Source organism: Octopus bimaculoides, chromosome 5 (genome assembly GCF_046866305.1).
Source record: "Octopus bimaculoides isolate indiv1 chromosome 5, ASM4686630v1, whole genome shotgun sequence".
Taxonomy (NCBI): domain Eukaryota; kingdom Metazoa; phylum Mollusca; class Cephalopoda; order Octopoda; family Octopodidae; genus Octopus; species Octopus bimaculoides.
In genome coordinates, this window is record NC_142932.1 from 1,322,238 (window position 1) to 1,346,949 (window position 24,712).

The window sequence follows — 24,712 nt, forward strand, 5'->3', positions numbered from 1 at the left end:
ATGCTTATATATCCTTTGTATTATATATATATATATATCTTTATATATATATATATATATATAATGGAACTTACAGTGAGGGATTATCATCAATCCGGGCAAAATACCTCTTAAGCTCTCTGCTGGCACAGGGGGCTAACAATATTGTTTAGATTAATGAAGAACTCCAAGTACCCTTGTGGTAGGGTCCGAGGTTATGATTCATCCGTACGAAAACCCTACTTTTTTTCTGTCGAGGGCTTATATGCTCCAATATTTAAACTATTTTATTTAGTCATTACACGGTGATCGCTTATAAGCTTTGAGCTTATAAAATATTATTTACAGAATTGTAAAAATCGTCACTGTTTACCAAAAACCATCGCCGCCGAGGTCGACTTTGCCTTTCATCCTTTTGGGGTCGATAAATTAAGTACAAGTTGCGTACTGGGGTCGATCTAATCGACTGATCCCTTGCCCCAAAATCTCGGGCCTTGTGCCTTGAGTAGAAAAGAATATATATAATATATATAAGGCGGCGAGCTGGCAGAAATGTTAGCACGACGGGCGAAAGGCTTAGCGGTATCTCGTCTGTCTTTACGTTGGGAGTTCAAATTCCGCAGAGGTCGACTTTGTCTTTCATCCTGTCAGGGTCGATAATTTAAGTACCAGCTATGTACTGAGGTCGATCTAATTGACTGGACTCCTCCCCACAAATTTCGGGCCTTGTGCCTAGCTAGAGTAGAAAAGAATATATATGCAATCTTGCATTTTCCTTGTAAGGAAAATCTTCAGGGTGTGCATTAGGATCACATTAGGATATTTTAGGAAAACACAGAATATACAGACATGTTTACTATGTGTGTATTTATACGTGTGTGTGTGTATGCGCATGCGTTAAAATTATTTCTTTTATTTCAATTCACTAATAATAATAATAATAATAATAATAATAATAATAATAATAATAATAATAATAATAATAATATAATAATAATAATAATAATCATAATTATTATGATAATAATAGTTATTGTCATTGAACTGAAATAAAAGGAACAATTTTAGCGCATGCGTACACACACACACACGTACACATATATACATAGTAAAAATGTCTGTATATTTTGTGTATTCCTAAAGTATCCTAACATAATCCTTATTGTCCTCTGCACACCCTGATAATTTTCCTTACAAGGTATTTAGAATGCAAAATTATATATATATATATATATATATATATATATATATATATATATATATATATATATATATGTGTGTGTGTGTGTGTGTGTGTGTGTGTGTGTGTGTGTGTGTGTGTGTTTTGTAATTTTAATATTTCTTGTGAAATAAAACAATTGTTGGTGAATATGGTGATTAATTAATAAATTAATTTGCATCCATTAGATCTCTCTGTTTTCTAACTCGATAAAAATGTTTGATATTTTACGATATTGATATATTATATTCATTGAAGAATTATCTCTTCAGTATCTAATATATTAAACCAGTGTATATTGGATGAATATCCCTATAAATGGTTTAAATATCCTCATTGTGACTATATATATATATATATATATATATATATATTCGTGTGTAAACAAAACTCTAGTAGCATGTGCTTTAAGTAACAGAAATTACTGTTATCAAATATGGGAGCTATTTCATAATTTACCAAACTTCGCCTACCTCCAATTCCAACTTGGAACTCATGGGACTATGTACAGAACTACTTTAAGTGCCAAGTTCAGAGACCGAAGCACAAAAAAGAATACTGAAGCAGAAGGATTTCACTGTAGAACCAGTTTGAATACTCCACTACTTTAAATATTTCAAGTGAAAAAACTTTAAGGGTAGTCTCAATGAAATAATTTTTTATCATATTTGGTAAACTCATAGGTGCAGTAAGAAGCTTGCTTCTTAATCATATAGTATTTGGTATTTAAACTAGTTCTGCACATAGTCTCATGAGTTCCAAATTGTAATTGGAGATAGGCGAAGTTTGGTTATTTATGAAATAACTCCTATATTTGTTAACAGTAATTTCTGTTACAACAAGACTCGTACTGCTAGATTTTTGTTTACGCACGAATAGTTGTATGAGAACAGTTTTTTAACATCCAGTTTAACGTCTCAGTTCTGATGGAATACGCTGTCCTCCGTTGAATAGAAAGCCATAAGTTTACATTTTGTTTCCTGCCGTCACCCACTATTTATTTATTGTTTGACAATCTCCTAGCCTTCTACATTCACACAATTTCCTTGGTGTAGCTGTGAACAAAAAGATATTGCTAATTATTATATGTGGATGGTTATGACTTGAATATAATATACATCATGTAGTTTCAACCTAGCTTCAAGTGACCACTGTTCTATGATTATAAATTACTGCTTCTGCTTGTTTCATGCTCTTGCTTGATAGGGCTGAGGTCATCCCAGGATAGTGGTCCCGGACATGTCAACATGTGTAGAGCCGACTAGGTCCACCAGTGCTCTCCATCGCTATCGGTCCTGTGCCAGCCAAGGCACCGTTGGGCCTCTGGAGATATTCTCCAATAACGACAAGCCATCTGGTGCGCGGTATTCCACCAGACCTCTTCTTGCCCGCAGCTGCTGCGTCGAATGAGAATAAAGCCCTGGTAGGAGGATCTGGCGGGAGACGGAATGCATATTCTTACTAGCGCATGCGACATATAGCTATGAGCTGTGAGGCTGCGGGCTAATGCGTGCGCACACGCGGTTCTTTCATTATAAATTGCTCCAAAAATAAACTTATGAAATTTTGTAGTGATTTTCGATTCGCTTCTTAAATCGGTCCGTTCTATAAGAATTTAATCCCCAAATCTAAACAAATCAAGAAATTAAAAGTTAAACTTTGATTCAGGACTACGTTATCATTTCTTGCACCAAGATTCTACTCCAATGACCAGCCATGCTTGGAAATGTTTCATTATGAATCTGCAGTTCGTCAAGTTTTAGGAACTCTGTCTAATTTCAGATTTGACAACCATTGATATATCATCTTTCAGATTTTGTTAACGGTCTGTTGAGTAGGAAAAGAATAAAGAAAAAAGAAAAAGCTATTGAATTTCAGTGAAATAATTACCATCATTACACCCTAACCAGTAACACACATTCCTCTCTAACTGAATGTAGCACAGATTACAAGAAATAACTTTGCAATTTTTTTCATCATTCCTTTGTTTAACACTACTTTAATCACCAGACAAAACATAGCCATGGCTTTGACATCAGTAGTATTTCGACTTCTACATGTTAATTTAACATTACCTTCCTCATGGCTCATTAAATAAATTTCCACTACGCGCGCGTGTGTGTGTGTGTGTGTGTGCGTGCGCGTGTATGTACGTATGTGTGCACGTGTTTGTTTCTGTATCTCTTTGTATCTGTCTGTGTCCGTATTTGTGTGCGTGCAATGTTTGGAGAAAGGTACCTGGGTCAGTTTGACTTCTTTTTCTTAAGGTAGGTATATACCTCAATGAATAAGTGTTTGCATGCTTAAATGAAAAGTCCTTTGTAGAACTTATAAAACATCTTTAAGTGATATTGCCTCAAAATAAGACTAATTTTAATATCAAAGATGATTAAACGAAAGGAACATCACTGCAGCTTACCGAATTATCCAATCCACCGAATTTTCGTAGGTGGAGATATATTTACAAGAATATCAGTACAATGTTAGTAGTAAAGTACTGTGTATATGTTGCATATACAAATTATATAACACAATGAATGATAGCAATTTTTAAAATTCATAGATTTTCTGCACATATAATTTACGTTATTCTATACCTTATCCAAGCTATTTTTTATTAATATGTGCCAGATTGTCAATCACTTGTTTTATTCACGATGTGATTTATCAATTCATTTTGATATCATTCAATTACCAATGCTTTCTTTCGATAGTTAAAAAGCTCATCTGTACGTACCACGACTATAGATGATTGCAGAAGTTCGCTAAATGAACTGGTTGATCCTGGCCGTTGATAGTTTGTTGAATTCATCCGCTCAACATCTAATGATATTCGCCATTGAACTTATGTTCAGCGACCATTCTGTGATTTCAGCATAACACTAGTTCATGTGGTCACCGGGTGCTTGGTGATTTGGTCCGAGGCTGTTTATTCTCATATTCACAGCAGACTTCTATTTACATGTCATTCAACCCATAACTGGGTTAAATAGATCCGGTAAAGTCTCCCGACTGGAAGACGACGACGACGACGACGATGATGATGATAACCAATGCTTTGTCAGATTCACGTCCCGTCATTGTATTTCACACACTTTCTATTATTCCATGATAATAACTAGAGTCAATTATAATTTAATATCATCGATATTGCAAACAGCACTGCTAGTGACAGCCATTCTCCACTTGATTTCAAGCTATCTTTTAAAACATTTTATCAACCAGTCATGAACTACATTCGATTTAATCGACAATTCCAACAACTACTTTTAAAATACTTGGTTTTGTGGTAATGTAAGAATTCATTTCCGTGATGTACTCCTGATGGTCAACTATCTAGATGAAGTTAAGCTGAGGCAGATTTGAGAGTTTGGAATTTACATCAAAGAATAAACGAGGTGTACAAAATATAAGCAGTTAATATCATTTCTTATCAGACATTATAACGATCGTAAAGCTTCTAGTTGTTGGTAGCCATGTATAACGCTATTTCATCCTTCTTTGAAATCGTTAGAAAGGCATAACTTGAGACAAATAAATTAAGCTAAATTACCATTTTACGAAGTTAGACATTCTTAGGGCGGAGGGATGACAGAATCAAACGTTCGAAAAGAAAAAAACGCCTTGTAGTGTTTGTTCTGGTCCTTTACGTTCTGAGTTCAAATCCCGCCGAGGTTAACTTTGCTTTCATGTTTCTGGGGTCGATAAAATAAAGTAGCAATTAAGTAGTTGGTTGATGAAATCAACGAACACCCTTCCTTTTTGCCTAAATTTGAAAGAATTATTAAGCAAGTGTTAAAGCCCGCAGTCGTTTAGAGTTGATGTCAGGATCATTTTAGAATGCAACCAAGATAAGAGAGATAAAGAGAGAAGAACAAAATAGGGGTAGAGGGAAAGAGAGAATAACAAAATAGGGGTAGAGGGAAAGAGAGAAGAACAAAATAGAAAAGAGAGAAGGAATTGGAAGAGAAAGATTAGAAGTAAAAATAAAGAGAGAAGGTGCGAAAGCAAGTATGTGGTGAGAGAGGCAGAGAAAGTGAGGAAGAAAATAAGTTATCCATTTTATTTTTAAACATTCTTATCGTGATTATACTTCCAAAGTCTTTAAACTGAATTTATTTATCGAAACTTGGAACTTTCTAAATCATAAACAGAATGGTGCCGAGTTAAACTGTATCCTTCGTTGATTATATTTTCGGTATTTGCATTCTTGTATTTATTTTACATTTATTTCTTGTTTATACAATCGAAAACAATGACGTCATTTTGCTTTACCTTTTGTATGTTGTTTATCTTTTAAATTGATTTTTTGGTGTTTAGTTTACGGTGTTTGGTATTTGGAAGTTTAGAGGGTGCTGGCATGTTCTGGTGTTGATTTGGCTGTTGGTGGTGGTGGTAGCAACGGTGATATTATTATTATTGAGTGTTCTTATAGTAGGTTGCAAAAAAAAAGCCCATTCAGGATAGTTCGTACGTTGGCAGCAGCAGCAGCAGCAGCAGCAGCAGCAGTAGTAGTAGTAGTAGTAGTAGTAGTAGTAGTAGTAGTAGTTGTTGTTGTTATTGCTTTGTATAGTATCTCTCACCCTCCCAAATTTACGTTCGAAACTACATTTGATGTAAGCCTCGCAAGCAACGGAAAAATTGAAATAGTGACACGTCTTCGAATTTGTTGTATGACAATTTCTCTGAAACACTCACTCATATCACACATATGAATATACGTACGCACATGCGTATGCATGTATGCATGTATGCATGTATGCATGCATGTATGTATGTATGTATGTATGTATGTATGCATGTATGTATGTATGTATGTATGTATGTATGTATGTACGTACGTATACACACACACACATAAATATAGGCACATCATTGGAGCAAATCAATCCTTCGAATATCCGTCATGCGCGCAAGAGTTGTGGGTTCGAGATCCACAAGCAGCCTTCGACCTTTTCTATCCAAAAGGGATTTTCTACCCGATATTTATATACTATTATTTGTTGCTTTAAGTGTGCTTCAGAAGAATAATTTCCACAAAAAAGTAATTTCATGTTCCCTCGAAGATTTATAAATTCATATGACATCAAGAGTGAGAGAGAGAGAGAGAGAGAGAGAGAGAGAGAGAGAGAGAGAGAGAGAGAGAGAGAGAGAGAGAGAGAGAGAGAGTTGGAACATATCGAAAAACATTTTTGCTCACGCTGTAACAACTCTACCTGTTGGTTTTCAAGTATGCTGCCTTTAATCTTTGTTATCCGTCATGGCAAATACACCTTAACGTTAACGAGGAAGCATCTGTGTGCTCATGTGATCTGCTAAAAATAGCAATTCAGTCCACCTAAAACCAATCTGAACCATCTTTAAGATGTTAAAATCTGGAATCCTAATTTTCTTTAAAAAGATTACATAGTATATTTAGCACCAGGCATTTGTCGTTCTAGAAAGAACTTTGGCTTGTGATTAGGTAACTAGCATCTGGATCATAAGTCGCGGTCCGTGAGTTGCACTGTGTCTTTGAACAAGATACTGTATTTTACGTTAATCCTGTCCAGTTAATTGACAAGACTGAAATTATAACTGACAGAGGGACCAGTCAGTGTCAAGTTAGCGTGATGGCATTAACTAATTAGTGGTACAACTAAAAGCCTTCCACCACGAAGAAGACATGCATAAGTAAACTACCGCATCCCGTATTTACCTTTGTTCTCTTTTAGAAAGAAAGGATACAGAGTGAAACCCTAACCCTAATCCTCCCAAATTCCACCTTTTGTCATTTCTTCCGGCATCGGTGATCGTGACCCTTCATGCTAAAGTCAGATCTTAATCAAAATGCACTAAGTGACCTTTCTAAAATGCTTGGCTGTGATTTGTCCTGGGTACGACATAAAACTGCATCCAGTGGTGAAGTTCCAGCTGAGAAGTTGGGAATTTTGGGAACTTATTGCTGCTCTCAAGTTGTTGTGAACAATTGTTGATCTCCGACAACAAATATTGCACATATCTCACATCCAGAGAGCAAATACATAATTATATACTGTGTCAAACCAAAAAATCTAAAGGCGGAAGTTTGATTGCTTTCTTAGCATCTTGAACGGCGATCTAAATCCCCTGGGTGTGCACAAGGTAGTCAAAGAATCTTGAGACGACGGTATTCTTAATTGATATGGGTACGAGTTCATTCAGTGCTAGACTATATCGTAAGCATACAAACACACACGCACACACATATATACCTACATACGTATGTAGATGTATACATACATGTATGCATGCATGCATACATACATGCATACATGCATACATACATACATGCATATGCAGCGCATATATAAGTACTATTGATGTCATTAAATCTCTTATTGGTTTTCCTGAATTTTGTTTTTCGTTTTGTTATTTATATCCAGGGCAATACATACAGAAACGCAGTCAGCTAAAGTTATGGTTGGCACTTGTAAATTTTGATAGGAATCTCGCAAGACTGGAGAAAAATATCATAAGTTTAGCAGCCGACCTGGAGCAGTTGGGTATGACTAGGGCAAACATTTTCATCGCAGGACATGGAGAAGCAGGTAAGAGATTATTATTTACTAAAATTATCCTTTGAACACCTGCATCTAAGTGATGAACAATATTTAGCAAATAAAAATGATAATTGAGAAACAGCTGATCCTGTCTCTAATAAAGTTTCTCAGATGGTCACGTGAGTATTCGTTATTTTGAGCCTTTGGAGAAAGAGTTCAAGTTTCTTTCGAAACTTTTGAGTGGATTATTATTATTATTTTGTTTTTGCGTTTTAAGTTTTTATGGTTTAGTAAGAAGTGGGACAGCAATCGTGACCCTATTTTCAGGGATTCTAAGACTTGTGGCAGCAAAGGAAGTAGCATATAAAGTTATCCCTAGACTGGGGATTTTGTGCGAACGCTTGCTGCGTACTTGACTCAAATGGAGTTAATGGTCTGGTGATAGTTCTAAACTGGCAGACGGATTATGTCTACCACCCAAGTACAATATATAGTACTTAAAACATATGTTAGTGGAGTATCAACAAACACAATTTTCTAGTTAAGGATTATATCTTTCACAAGAGAAATTAATGTAACGCTAGAAATTCAGGGTAACAACATAGGCGTACATGAAAAATATAAAATAGAATCTTTTCTGCTCTAGGTACAAGGCCCGGAATTTTTTGAGGTGGGGGCCAGTCGATTACATTGATCCCAGTACGCAACTGGTACTTAATTTGTCGACCCCGAAAGGATGAAAGGCAAAGTCGACCTCGGCGGAATCTGAACTCAAAACGTAAAGACAGACAAAATACCACTAAGCATTTCGCCCGGCGTGCTAATATTTCTGCTAGCTCGTCGCCTTAATATAAAATAGAATCAAACATTTAAAAATACGCTCAACACAGAATATAATTAGAAAATACCGTATTTACTATAGCATAAATTCACTTTTAGCTACTCATTTTCAAGACCTCTGACTTTCACAGGCTTTCAGATACAGATGGGTATAGTAAATCTTTCACCTTTTATTTTTTACTCGTTTCAGTCATTAGACTGCGGCCATACTGGGGCACCACCTTGAAAAATTTTCAGTCGAATATATCGACCCTAGTACCTACTCTTTATAAGCCTGGTACTTATCCTATCGGTCTCTTTTGCCGAACCGTTGAATTACAAGGACGTAAACACACCAGCAACAGTTCAGTTCTATATTTAAGAGACGATGAATTATGTACATTATTTACATTTGACGTATATTTGTCCTCATCTTGTTTGATGTTAACACAACGTTTCGGCTGATACACACTCCAGCTTTCATCAGGTGTCTTGGGGAAATTTTGAACCTGGGTTCTCATTCCTAAGGTATTTTTCGATGTTGTTGTTGTTGTTGGTATAATAATAATAATAATAATAATAATAATAATAATAATAATAATAATAATAATAATTACAATAACATCGAAAGATACCTTAGGAATGAGAACCCAGGTTCAAAATTTCCCCAAGACACCTGATGAAGGCTGGAGTGTGTATCAGCCGAAACGTTGTGTTAACAACAAACAAGATGAGGACAAATATCCGTCAAATGTAAATAACGTAAATAATGTAAATGATGTATCAGCACCAGTTGTAGAGGGATGAACACAGACACAAAGACACAAACACATAGATATGTATATACATATATATGATGGAATTATTGCCGTTTTCATCTACCATATCCACCCACAACGCTTTAGTCGGCCCGAGGCTATAGTAGAAGACACTTGCCCAAGGTGCCACACAGTGGGACTGAACCCGGAACTTTATGGATGTGAAGCAAGTTTCTTACCACACAGCTACACCTGCGCCTATTATTAGTATGTAAGCAAATATTTTGTGACGTGCCATCGACTAAAGAACATAACGTGGTTTCGAACGATTTGTTTATGGCTGAATGAAGGAAAAAGTACGTTCCATGTACTGACCCTTCGCAGTCAGAGGTATGTCAGAAGATGTAACAAGACAATCTGGTTCCTATCCAAACAGTTTTGGTGCACCGAATCTAAAACTAGTTATGTGAGAACTGCAACTCATTTGAATTCACCACAAGTAGACAGAGCAATAACATATTTATTTTCAAAGCTGAAGCGCTGGGATGCTGTGTGGTTAAGAAGTTTGTTTCGTAACTATATAGCTTCCAGTTTAATCCTACTGCACTGCGTCTTGGGCTAATGTCTTTTGCGATATTTTAAAGTTGATTGAAGCACTGTGAGCGAAATTCGGTAGACGAAAACCTTGTGGAATCTCATCGTGAAGATCAGTCCTGTTTTGGGTGGTAGATCTAATTCGCCGACGGGTTGAATGCTATCACATGGCTCTTCAATATACGTCTTTAAACGACACAACGCTGAAGAACCGAGGCCGGTTTGAAGATGAGATATTTTTTATCGCTTCAATAATCTTGGAGACCCTGAAAAATGCCATCGATGCTATCCTTCTGCCTCTGACTAAGTCATAGAAAAACAACAGTAAAACAACAACGTATATCACGTGCGCACTCATGTGCACATATAAACACATGTATGAACACACACGCACACAGACACACAAAAATAAACATACGCACATATAGTAATTTAATATCTGAGATTTCATCAGTGCATTCGAAGAAAAACGAATGCCGTGCTGTGAAGTCATTGTAGCCATCAAAATATGCACACAGTATTATACATACATACATACATACATGCATACATACATACATACATACATACATACATATTACAATATATTAAGTAAAAAGTAATGTAACTGTTTTGAAGGAGTTACAATGACTGATTGAAAATGTGTATAGGCACAGATACTCCGTCTCACACACACAACTACCCACACGCAGACACATACCATACACACATACACATACACACACACGTATATATATATATATATATATATATATATATATATATATATATATATATATATATGATATATGATATATAATATTATCTTTATCTTATGATATTTACTTTGTTTTATACTATACTCATTTATTGTGCTTTTAATTATTAATTTTTCTATATGTCATTGTGGATTTTAATCGATGAGTTCTTGAAACTTGGTTCTTTTCCCTAAAACTATATATATATATATATATATATATATATATATATATACATATACACACACATTCATACATACACACATGCATATATATATATATATATATATATATATATATATATATATATATATATATATATATATATATATATATATATATATATATATATATATGTATATATATATATATATATATATATATTTATTTATAATTGAGATTCAGTTGAATTAGGTACTTAGGTTGAAGCACGAAGTTAGTCCGGTGTTATCCGCACAGCTCTAAGTAAGGTGAAGAAAATCAAAATAAGTAACAGGATATCAAGAGGTGATGCAGTACAACCGTTTCAAGCCGCTCCATTTAATTGAACAATGCAATCATTACACCAATTTGAATGCAGGGCTATCATGACCTGTACAAATAAATAGAATTTTAATTAGTCGGACTCATTAATATAATTTTACTCAAATACTCCTTATCGGCTCTCCTTAAATATACATACGCACATACATACATACATACATACATACATACATACATACATACATACATACCTCTTTAACCAGTTTCAGTTCGAAAGCTGCAGTCATGCAGGGGCATCGCCGTTATCTTTGATACTTCTTCATTATTTGAAACCTCCTCTGATATGTGGCATTTGGTGAATGAAAGAGTTGATGCTATCGCTTTTATCTGATCTGTTGTTCTGAACGTTCGGAAGATCCTTCCAGCTGGCCGCCTGCATCTTATTGCTAAATTAGTGATATGTCCCTGGAAAGATGCATCATTACTCACGTCAATACTCAGGTTTCGCACTGATTTTGATTCAGTGATTGTGATTCCTCCTGGGCCAGTGTTTCCTGTCTACATTTCGTTCAGCTTTCGTTCTGTCTAAGGAGAGCATAGGAAAAAGGAGGAATTCGAGTTTCTTCCGCTCTATCGGGGTTGTGGTTCTGATAAAAACGAAATAAAGTGAAATTCTCTACTCTTTAATACATACATACATACATACATACACACATACATACATAAAAAATTAGGGTTCTCAAAACCTGAAAGAAAAAGGCTGATTAGAAGACTACAGATTCAAGCCATCAATGGAACTGTAAAGATATGTAAAACTTTCCAAAAATTTAGCACATAAATACATATGCATGCATCTAGACATAAAAACGCATCCATAAAACAAACATACGAATCTGCGCATACACTAACACCAAATACTGCACACACACACATATGCACAAATACCTAGATGATGTTGATAAAAGTTCCAATGAAGGAGCCTTGAATCTATGTTAGAGTCCGGCTCTTTCTCTATGGACAAGAAATACAGAAATGAAACTGATTGATAACATACATACATACAACATTTATACACACACACACATACATATATGCCAACTTAATTGCTTCCACTGTTTTTATTTTCAGGCATCAGTGTTCAGAGGTTAGCCAACAGGAACCCCCAGCAGTTATCCGGAATAATTTTGTTGGGTTCACTTCTTCAAAATGGGACGCAATTCGAATACTTTGGAATGAATGTGTTGACAGTCGCTGGCGACCTGGATGGTGTGACAAGGGTCACGCAAATAGCTCAGACTTTTAAGTAATGTGTTAAAACATTTCCTTTTACAATTCGTTTTCTGTTTCTTCAGTTGGAGACCAAGCGGACACATTTAGTTGAACTTCGTGCATGTTTTAGCTGAGTTTACATTAGTGTAAGCATTCAGTTCAGATCTATAGTGGTATGTACGCTGAGTAGCGATTTCATCTGTCCATCCCACACCAGCTTTGGGTCCCTTCAAAATATTATGAACGTCACTCTTTCTTGCTTGATTAGGACATAAAATAATAGAAATAATGTCAGATAGTAAACAACAATACAAGCATAATCAACAGCAACAACAAAAGTAGCATGATCTCGTGGGGTAGGGGTCCAGAATTATTTAATCGTAAGGGCGAATCGTAGGAGCAAAAGTATCTGTGGAAGCGCATCAGTGCTGAGAAACACAATTAGACTTTAAATTTATAAATTCATAGAAATGTAATTGATAAAGGATTGGACTAATGGTTAGCGGTATTATTTCTTTAACTACGGCTTGGTAAGTTCCGAGTTCAAATCTCGCGCAAGTCAGGTCCAGTCTTACGGAGGCCTATAAAGCAAAGTAACCAATTTAAGGTCGTTGACTGTCGGAGTTGTTAAAGCGTCGGACAAAATGTCTTCTGGCATTTGATTCGTGTTTTTAAAATACTGGGTTAAAGAGCAATAGGGATGTCTTTGTTAGCTTGTGACTTCATTAGTATCAGACATAGTAAGCGAAAGCAAAGTAGATACTACCAAGACTCACTCATTCGCTAGTGACGGATACAATTATACTTACCTAATTAGACTTTGGTGGATTGAAGTACAGTCAAAAGTATATGTTTTCCAGCTAAATAATATTGTTTATTTATTTAATTAAAATAGTCACTGTTTGATGTTTTTGGCAGAGTGCTTTCACAAGAAGTCGAAAAGAACAGAGCAATGCAATACAAGGCACCAATGGTCATTGTGAAGGGCATCAACCACGGATCATTTTCTAATGATATCTTGCAAGAGGATATGAAACGTTATGATCTCACTGCTGAGCTACCAATCAGAAAATCGCAGAGGTTAATAGCCAGATATATCAGCTTGTTTCTATCATACACTATTCGAGGGTCGAGAAATAAGAAACAACGAGAGAGAATGTCCAAGTGGTTCAGGAAAACTACCACGTTCCTTCAGGTAACTGCAGGTTATTATTATTATTATTATTATTATTATTATTATTATTATTATTATTATTATTATTATTATTTTAATAAAAGGATTGACGTAACTCTTCACAAAGGCAAACAGTCAAGACGATGAGTGCGATTCGATTATAATAGATATTTTATTGGTTGAACGATATTTCAACAGTAAGCCTGTCTTTGTCGAGTTTAAAATAAGAAGTGATAAAAATTCAAAATTATAGAAATTTAAATTTAAAGTATGAACGAAAGAAAACAACGTCCACACGTTAATGGAATGGCATCATCAATCTTTAAGTTTCAATTTTACAACAGGCGTAAAGAAAAACAGAAAGAAAGAGGAAAGAAAAAGTAAAGGAAAAAGAAGAATATTTAATCAAACAGTTTTGTATAAATCTGATGATATTCTCCTGTCATTTTATTCATTCCTCCAGGGCGTGGTGTTAATAACTCGCAAACATATTTCTCCTCATGCATTTTGAGAAGTGAAAGTGAGAAAGATTCAGAATATTTTCTGAGAATAACCATTTTGAAGTCTTTTCCAAAATTGCAGTCGTTTGAAGTAAAATGTTCAGCAAGTTTTATCGAACTACTGTTATTGTGCCTGACGTCGAATCTGTGCCCATTAAATCTTTTGTTTAATTGTTCTCTTGTACAACCAATGTAAGTTGTGTTTCGTGCATTCTGCCACGTACACCAAATGGGAATCTCTACATGCCCCACCTTCTGTATAAATCATAACATTTCTGTTATGATTCCCGATGGAATTCACTTGACTTATGTTGCTGCACAATGAACAGGACTTACCTCTTTGGCGGCTGATTTTCAAGGTACAGCGTGCAGATACTCCAATGTTCGTTTTCTTGGAGTCAGAAATAGAGGTCAATAATTCTCTTATATTCTTATTCCGTCTAAAGGCTACAATAGGCGGCTGAGGAAATATGTTTGAAACGCGGATATTTTTACGTTACATGCTGGTAACTTTCATGCAACACTTTTGAAATGCCATCGAAATTTCGGTGCCAGTTAATCACTAAAGGAATTCTGTCATCTATTCTATTGTGTTTGCTAAAATAATGCGTGAAGGTTTGACTATCTTTGCTAATCTTAGCTATTTTATTTGCTATTTTCTTTATTCGTGATTCACTGTAACCGCGTTTGACATCATGATGTACAAACGCATTTGCATATTTCCAGTAATCCCCTATGTCAGTACAAATCCGTTTTATCCTCAAAAATTGGGATTTCGGATTTGACCGAATAATATGATGTGGATTATTATCATCATTATTATTATTATTATTATTATTTTATGTTTGACTTTTGTTTTGCATTTGTACAAGTTGGATCCAAGTCTCACCCAGAGACCTCAAGAGACAACAAGTTAGAAGTTCATGTAGGTGTTATGCCTAGAGTACCATATATTTGGATTTGTACAGTTTTGTTCAAGTGAATGTTTAAGAAACCATAAGAAAATTATGTGTTTGCTTTAAAATTTGAGATCACGTAGACAGTATTTTACGTAGGATATGGGCAGTTCCCATGAGCACTATCTTTTGAACTTCAGCCATTTTGGGGTTTCCTGGAATCTGATCTAGGTAGTAATCAGCCCGTTTCGCTGTCATTCCCAGGGCACCTATGACAATAGGTATTGTTTTCGTCTTCAGATTCCACATTTTGCTAATTTCTATTTCAAGATCTTTATATTTGCTCAGTTTTTGGTAGGTCTTGACAGATACGTTTATATCGATTGGGACAGTCATATCAATGAGGAGGCATGATTTTTGTCTGAAGTCTTTCAGTATGATGTCTGGCCTATTTGCGTCTATCTTTCTGTCAGTTTGAATGGTGAAGTTCCAGAGGAGTGCAATGTGATCACTTTCAAGTACTGGGGGTGGTTTGTGTTCCCACCAGTTTTTATCATGGGGCAAGTCCAGGTTTTTGCATATTATTATTATTATTATTATTATTATTATTATTATTATTATTATTATTATTATTATTTATTCATTTGTCTTCAATTTTGTTTCCTTTTCTTGCCGAGCGTCTACCCGACAACTAGGCGTAGAAGCTCACTGTATACATTGATAAGCCACTAAAATAAACATACCAGATTCTTCAATTACAAAATTAAATAAAGTTACGTAATAAAAATAATGTACATGAAAAGTTATCTTCCTCACATCGTCAATGCTCTTCTCAGTCCGTGTGACAAACCATTTGAAACAACTTTTGCATTTCTTGTTTGGGTGGTAAGTGAAAGATCATTCTCAAATAATTTTCAGTTCCCTTTTTTAATCATTCCTAGTGCTCCTGCAATCAACGGTATTATAACCACCTTGAGATGCCACATTTTTTTCAATTTCAATGAGCAAATCTTTATATTTTGTGAGCTTCTAAATTTCTTTTGCCGCAATATTATGATCGCAATTTCAAATTTTAAAGGATTGTATTCTTTTAATCTTTAATCTTTTTTCTTTACAATATTGGAATCAAACGCACATGATGGATCAATTCGTAAGCAACTAAGCTTTTTCTTGTTTATTATTATGTATGGTTTATTAGTTTCTTGCTTCTAATCCGTTTGAATAGGAAAATCACATAAAAAATCTTGCATTTATTTCTCTGACTCAAGCACTCTTTCAACCCGATTATCATACCAAGCACTTCCAGACTCAAATCCCCGTTTCTGGCAAAACCGCCAGTGTAAGATTTTCACAACTTGGTAATGCCTCTATTTTTTTTTTATACACAGACATGCAGGAAGTAAATAGACACCTTTGATTTTCAAAATCTTTCATTTAATATGCAAAGCGAACAATTGAAATGTAATCGATAGGTAGGACTACATATTTTAGTATTTAGTTCACATTCCCTTTGCAGTTTTTAATTCAGAAACTCTTTTTGCATTGAACTGATGAGCTTTGTGATTGTCTCTTGTGGAATTTCTGCCCACTTTTCACGCAACAATCGAAACAATTCACCTTTAGATTTAAGTTTCTGTCGAGTTTTTCGTATAGCTGTACCTAGTATGCTCAAAAGATTTTCAGTTGGGTTTATGTCAGGAGATTGGCTCGGCCAAGGAAGCTTTTTGATCCCATTTTCAGTCAGCTATTGTTGATTCCTTGTTGCTGTGTGACATGGAGCCCCATCTTCCATGAATAAAAACTCATTTTTCGTTATGTTATCGTGTGAGTTCATCAGAAGTAGTCCTTGCTTAAGTATTTCGATGTATTTTTCAGAGTTTATGGTTCCAACACATTCGATCAGCTCAGAACGACCGTTGCTGGTGACAGCTCCCCAAACCATTACAGAGATACCGCAATGTTTCACAGTTGGTTGGAGTCGTTTCAAATCAAATTCTTGATTGGGAAGCCTCCAGACCCAAACACGTCCACTGTCTGAAAATAATGCAAATCTGGATTCATCTGAGAAAATCACTCTATCCCCAAATGAACTGGATTTTTCTGACATCTCCTTAGCCCATTTCTTTCTTTTCATGATATTAATTGGTTGAAGGAGAGGTTTTCTTCTAGCTGCTCGTCCATAATACCCAAGCTTATGCAGATATGTAACACAGGTTCTTGGACTAACTTCTAGCTGTTTTGCAATGTCAGAAGCCTTCGAACGGGGTTCGTTGTCCACAATTCTCTTCAAACAGCGAGGCTCCTTTCTGAGGGCCCAGGTCGGCCAGGACGAGAATCTGTTGATTCTTTTCCTTGGCGTTTCAATTGCACTATAATTCTATTAACAGTAGCAAGAGGAATTTGAAGATTTTCGGCAATTTTTTGCTGGCTAAGACCAGCCTCAGAGAGCCCAACAATACGACCTCTTTGAAAGTCTGACAGTTCTGCTGAATTTTTTGTGCAAAGCATGGTTACTCTTTGCAAATGTTTAATATAATGGCACCTGGAATGAAAAAGAATAATTACATTGTAAATTCTACCCCGCTGATAATATATTACGACGCTTAGATCAGAAATTTTGAAAATTAAAGGTGTCTATTTACTTCCTGCGTGTCTGTGTATATTCCTTCAGCGGACTTGGGACATTTTGCAGCAATCTCCCATTGTTTCATCCCAAATTCCACACACTCTGCATTTTGCTGACACTCTCACTTCGTACACATATTTTCTGAAGCTGTTTCGTTTTTAACGCTTGTCCTTCAGCTGCTGTTATGAGGCTCTGTTTCCCTTACTTAATTGCCCTTTTTTTTCAACCAAGGCCAGGTTTTCTTCCCCACATACATATTCAGTGGCTTTCCAAAGCTGACCGTGCAAAGGTTTCTCTTCAATCTGTTTAACAAGTTCTCTTTGAATTCCATTTTCGCCCTTTTCTCCTATTCCAAACTTGATCACCTGTTCTTTATTCATTGCCTTTAATAATGTCTCTATGCTCTTCTGTAAATATTTTAGTAGGCTTTTTCTGTCCATCTGTATACAACGATTAAGCCTCTTCCACCCTGGTTTCTATTCATAAAATCCACCTCAGTTTCCAGGGAAGCGCCTGGCAGGATTACCGGTTCAATCTCCGACGGTCCGAGCATAAACCAGGTTGTACTGAATTGCTGAGACCCCCTTCGGTCATGACTGACCATGGGATTGCACCCAGAAAGTTACCCTCCCAGGCACAAGTCCGGGCAAGGTTGTTTATGGAAGACTAGCAGTCACTCATGCATACCGGCCTCCCCTCTCTATGCCGCGGATGTTATCCAAGGGAAAGGCAAAGGGACCGATACAGCTTGGCACCTGTGACGTCGCAACTCATTTCTACAGCTGAGTGAACTGAATTACATGTTACCAACAGCACAAAAAGTGACCTGACATACTATTAGTCATTATTACAACTACCAATACCATCACTACCACTAACATTATTATTATCAATAACAAACATGCTGGCCTTGTGCCAAGATTTGAGTCCATTTGTATTTAATGTCTTCATGGGAAGGTCACTCTTTTGGAGCTCATGAGTTTTTGTTGGACTCTGTTGCAAACAAGTCTTCAAAATGCGGTGCTTCCTGGAAACAAGCGAATGAATAAATAAGGAAATAAAGAGTGATGTGCGGCACCCTTCTCTTCTTGACTAAAAAGTAAATAATAAAATATGAACTATAACTGTGGTTTCAACAAGCAGCGTGCATTGTCTGCAAGTTTCCGACTACTATTTTCTGTCTTTTTACAGCCGATTCTTGAAATGGAGAAGATGGAGTTGAATCGCTTTTACCAATCACAGTGGCTCAATAATGCTCAAATATGGTTGTCGGGATTGGGAGGAAACGACACTCAGTTTTTAAGGGTAGGTAGTTCTTCACTCACACACACATGCACACATGCGCTTAGATACACACTAACAAACAAACATACACACGCATACATATCTGTGCATTTGTACATGAACTCAACATTCTATGTGAAGGTTACATTCTGTTCAGTCTACGGAGATTGGATCTGCATCAGTATGACAATATAGCCATGATTGCTGGAAAGACAAACACGCTGGGGTATATATGTATGTACGTGGTCTGATCAATAAGTATCCGGGCTTTTGCCATAGTAATGAAGCTAAAGCACGCAGAGTGAATCTGCTTGGCACAGATTGACCTTAAACTCTGCTCTGCATACGCACTAAGTTTTAACGTTCTAGTTTACTTCTGCTGTTTATATCAATGCTTGGAAGGAAGGTGTGTAGCGTGTGACCGTCGCAATGACCACGACAGAGCAAGTTGAGCAGAGAACCTGCATCAAATTTTGCCAAAATCTTGGTGATACCTGCTCAGAGGCCTACGCACGCAAGGAAATCTTAGTGATACCTGCTCAGAGGCTTACGCACGCAAAGAGGTCTCGTACTTGACACAAGGAGATCCTTATTGATCAGACCTCGTATGTGCACTTTTAGCTTTAACATTCTGAAATCTTCCTCTGAGGAAGGAGCTGTATGACATTGTAAAATAAAAGGAAATAAATTTTGACGATGTACTAGTTTCTTTATCGTTATAATTATTGCTAATATATATGTGTGTTAGTATTATTACGAAACCGGTTTGCTTGTAAATCTCTTTAACAACTCACAATAATGACTTTTATTACCTTTATTCCTACCTCAGTTCATCTAATTGTATATATGTATATATATCGTTACTTTTCATAAAAAGCCTTACCTTCTTTTTGATTTTCAATGTGCATTTTCTCTTATTTTTCTGCTTACTTTCCCCTTACATTTCCACGGGTAGTTTCTATTTTGTCTTTTCAACATATTTCTATCATATATATATATATATATATATATATATATATATATATGAATATATGTATATATTTCTTATTACCGCAGGTGAAAAGTTATTCAGTTGAAGAAAATGTCGGCATATCACCAGATTTATACATACGAGACAATAACGTACGCATAGTCTACGTAACACTGTTTTTCTATTTAAAACGATGCGAGTATCAGAGCGATACATATAGTCATCTCGCTCACTCACCTACTGAAATCAGGGCATTTATGTTGAGTCAGAAACGTATACAGTCCCACTTCTACAACGTCACGAGTGTCAGAGATTTTACATGCCGAGATTTAAATTACGTAAGTTTCTAATCTAATTCAAGTTAACAACAACATTTAAAAGAAATAATATTTCTTTTTACTAAACACACAAGGCCTTTAAAGGAAGGGATTAGTCGATTACATCGACCACAGTGTTCCACCGGTACTTAATTTATCGATCTCGAAAGGATGAAAGGCAAAGTCGACCTCGGCCGAATTTGAACTCAGACCGTGAAGACGGACAAAATACTGCAAAGCATTTTGCCCGGCGTGCTAACGATTCTGCCAGCTCGCCGCTTTAACAGTAGCAATAATAATAATAATAATAATAATAATAATAGTAATAATAATAATAATAATAATGCTTTGAAATTTAGGTACAGGTCAGCAGCTGTGAGGGGAGTGGGTAAGCCGATTACATTGACCCTGATGCTTGACTGGTATATATGTTACCGACTCAGAAAGCATGAAAGCACAGCCGACTTCGGCGGAATTTGAACTCAAAATGTAAGGAACCGGAAGAAATGCCGCTACGCATTTTGTCTGACGTGCTAATTTCAGGTTTTGCGTCTATACTAGAAAGGATTTTCATTATTATTATTATTATTATTATTATTATTATTATTATTATTATTATTATTTTTTTATCATTTATTGTCTTTGCACAGCTTCTAACGCTGGAGATGTCCTACGGTGCCAGCTGTTCACTATCAGTGAACTAAGGTAACACCCCTTAATTTTCGAGCACCATCCGGAATATTCGAGCTTTTATTATTATTATTATTATTATTATTATTATTATTATTATTATTATTATTATTATTATTGTTGTTGTTGTTGTTGTTGTTGTTGTTGTTGCTGTTATTATTATTATTATTGTTGTTGTTGCTGTTGTTGTTGTTGTTGTTATTGTTGTTGTTGCTGTTATTATTATTATTATTATTATTATTATTATTATTATTGTTGTTGTTGTTGCTGTTATTATTATTATTATTATTATTATTATTATTATTATTATTAGAAAGGCACAAGGCCTGAACATTTTTGGGAAGAGGTAGTCGATTACATCGACCATCTTTCCCTGTGCTCGACTGGTACTTATTTTATCGACGTCAAAAGGAGGAAATAAAAAGTCGGCTCGGGTAGCCAGAAGGGAAAAAATAGCAAGCTTTCTCGTCCAGATGTCATCGTAAGAAACTAAGGATACAATGTGCCTGACCTTGGTGCGGTGATTTAAGACATTGAACTCTGGAGAGAACTGTGAAGCGTGTCTCGCCTAGAGCTGCCATATGATGTTCAACCAAAGGAGATGTTAATCAATCCACCACAAACCATGCTTGTTATTTATTTTAGAAGCTCATATATTTTACAGAATGAATCTGATATGTAAACGAAGTATGGCTGAATGGTCAACATGTCTGCATCACAACCATGTGATGCCGAATAAAATCCCACTGAGTGGTGTTTTGGAAAAGTATTTTTTACCATTGATTCGGGTCAACTCATGCCTTGTGACTTAAATTGAGTAAATGGAAACTGCGTAGAAGCCCGTTGGTTGGATTCTAACTGTCGAATCGATCTTGCTTCAGAATTACATTAAGGATACACGTGTCTGTGGAATACTCATCCAATTCCACGCTAATTCAATGAATTGTTGATTGATCGATTGGATCCTCGTCGTCAAAATCGACAGAAATCCATTAATATCATAATTTACACTCAAGTATATACTGGAATGTAATGTTACATAGTTTCGTGCCGTATTTGAGGTGGTTTTTTTTCAATATTGATTCTTACATTTACATTCGTCCAAACACCGAGAGGATAAGTATAGTTGATTATATCGATTCCAGAATACTTGAATGGTATCATGCTTCCAGGGAGGTGAATTGGCGGAACTGCTTGAGGGTTGGATATGATAAATTGAGGTTTCAGCCCTTTATCTGACAGTGTCGCCGCAGGCGACTCTGGTTCCAAGCTGTATCGGCTCTAATGCGACGGCATTTTCCGTAGATACTTTCGGTGGCTCGTTGGGTAGGGAATCTTGCATGCTTCGGTGTGGGTATCAGCAATTGCTTGTCTTAAAAAGTACTAAAACAAAAAAACCTCGTCTCTTAATTTACAAAACAATGTCAACCATAACATTTAAACTTCTTTTAGCTGTATTTATCTTTTATCTTGCACTAGTTTTAGTCGTTGAACTGCAGCGAAGCTGGGGTACCATCTTGAAATGTTTAGGCGAACAAATCAACCGCTGTATTTTTTAAAGTCTGGTACATAATCTATCGGTATCTTCTGTCAAACTATTAAGTTACGGTGAGATGGAAAAAATGCGACTCAAATTGTCAAGCGGTGGTAGGGACAAACACAAACACAGAGAAACACACACACACACACACACACACACACACACACACACACACACACACACACACACACACACACATACACACACACACACACACACACACACACACACACACACACACACATACACACACACACACACACACACACACACACACCACGGGCCTTCACAGAGTTTTCGTCTATCTCAAAGTCACTCACAAGGCATTAGTTGGCACGGGACTCTTGTCCAAAGTACCGTGCATTAGGAATAAACCCAATACTAGCTGCTTGCAAATTTAATTTGTTTGTATATTCCGTTATTCTTTCATTCATCAATCTTTTCAATCAATTATTCGTCTGTTCATTCATTCATTCATTCATTCATCCATTCATTCATTCGTACATTCGTTTGTCCAGATAATCAGTCATTCGCTTGTATATTGCTTTGTCTCTTCCTTCTGTTCATTCTTTTAAATTCTCTTATTTAGGCGGCGTTCGTCACGGCCCTCTCCAAGGTTCCACCTGAAGTACTGAAACGTTACTACGGGAAACACAAGGGCGCCATCTTTCACGAAGACATTCACATAAACAATGAAAACGAATGGTGGCAGAGGAAGCTGCTTGTGAACACAACCGAACACGAACAACACGTGACCGCATATCTCTATGAAACAGAAGTGGAAAGCGCAGGAAACGAAGTGGAAGAAGGTGGTGAGGGTGGCGGATTCTTTTACTGTACACTTCTTCCCCCGAGTCGCGTCATGGAGTGGATTTACGTTGATGCTCTGAGAAACAGCTACAACAGCGAAATCAATCAAAGATTTTGTTAACAGATATACAGTGGACAGCGGTACAAAGATTGTACTACAAGAATTCGAATCCAAAGAATCATACCGAAGTTCGGGCCTTCTCTCGCCCCCGCATACACCGACCATATACATGTGTTTGCATGTGCATATATGCATGTATTCACATTTGTACATATACACATATTCATGCACAACTATATATATGTGTATGTGTGTGAGTGTGCGTGGGTAAATATGTATATATATATATATATATATATATATATATATATATATACATGTATGTATATATATACTTTATTAAAAAGCAGCAAAATTATCACAAAAACTGTTAGTTTCACGTTCCTTTTCGTCGGACAGTTTTATATATGTGTGTGTATAAATATATAGGTATTAGTCTGTACATATACATTAAGTGCATATATATGTATATATGTATGGATGTACATATGTATACATATATGTATCTGTGTATATATATATGCACATACATGTATATGCGTATACATACACATACATATACACACAAAAGTTTTCTATATTCACATTGTACACTCACACATATAATATATCCCTATTTTCCTTCTAAACCCCGTACACACAGAAATACATATATGAATATATTCATATATGATTGTATATAGAGTGAGAATAAAATAGTGAGAGAGAGAAAACATAGAATACTTACACAAAAAAGAACAGAAACACGGACGGAAGAAAGACGGAAAGAAAGAATGAACGCTAGAAAGGAAGAGAAAGAAAGAGATGAAATGCTCCTTTTTTTTTGTGTATCTTGTTTGGTCCATCATATTTATAATTCAAAATACCAGTAAAGCACCACATTGTTTTTATTGTTCACTCATTCTAAAATAAGTATCCATATTAACTTGTTTGGGGGCGCAATGGTCCAGTGGTTAGGGCAGCGGACTCGCGGTCGGAGGATCGCGGTTTCGATTCCCAGACCGGGCGTTGTGAGTGTTTATTGAGCGAAAACACCTAGAGCTCCACGAGGCTCCGTCAGGGGGTGGTGGCGACCCCTGTTGTATTCTTTCGCCGCAACTTTCTCACACTCTTTCTTCCTGTTTCTTGAGTAAAGCTGCGATGGACTGGCGTCCCGTCCAGCTGGGGGGGGGGGGACATATACGCCATAGAAACCGGGAAACCAATCCCATGAGCCTGGCTAGGCTTTAAAAGGGCGCATAACTAAAATAAAATATTAACTTGTTAAGAACTGATAATATTCTGTCCAATATCCTTCATGGTGCTCTATAATTTGCCTCGTGACACTAGCATCAAGAGGCACTCTTCATTCGGCCATGTGCAAGCGGTTGAGATGATTGATGAAGCAGATGAACAACTGGGCGTGACGTTACGTGGGGGATAAAAGGACACAAGTATGCGGAAGATGACAGAGGGATGCATATTT

The 24,712-nt window shown here is 36.3% G+C and overlaps 1 protein-coding gene across 2 annotated transcripts in view; it reads left to right on the top strand.

Annotated features, from left to right (window-relative positions):
- The window catches only part of LOC106875601 (uncharacterized), a 44,125-nt gene extending 19,999 nt beyond the window's left edge, over positions 1 to 24,126 (top strand). The window contains exons 2-7 of one of the 2 annotated variants that reach the window (XM_014923816.3): positions 7,603 to 7,767; positions 12,239 to 12,413; positions 13,298 to 13,574; positions 18,767 to 18,880; positions 19,916 to 20,167; positions 22,966 to 24,126. In XM_014923816.3, coding sequence (XP_014779302.1) covers positions 7,603 to 7,767; positions 12,239 to 12,413; positions 13,298 to 13,574; positions 18,767 to 18,880; positions 19,916 to 20,167; positions 22,966 to 23,307 — 1,325 coding nt within the window. In that variant the 3' untranslated portion in view covers positions 23,308 to 24,126. The remainder of the gene's footprint in view (positions 1 to 7,602; positions 7,768 to 12,238; positions 12,414 to 13,297; positions 13,575 to 18,766; positions 18,881 to 19,915; positions 20,168 to 22,965) is intronic. The other variant, XM_014923817.3, reaches the window with a different exon arrangement.
- The last annotated feature ends 586 nt before the right edge of the window (positions 24,127 to 24,712 follow it).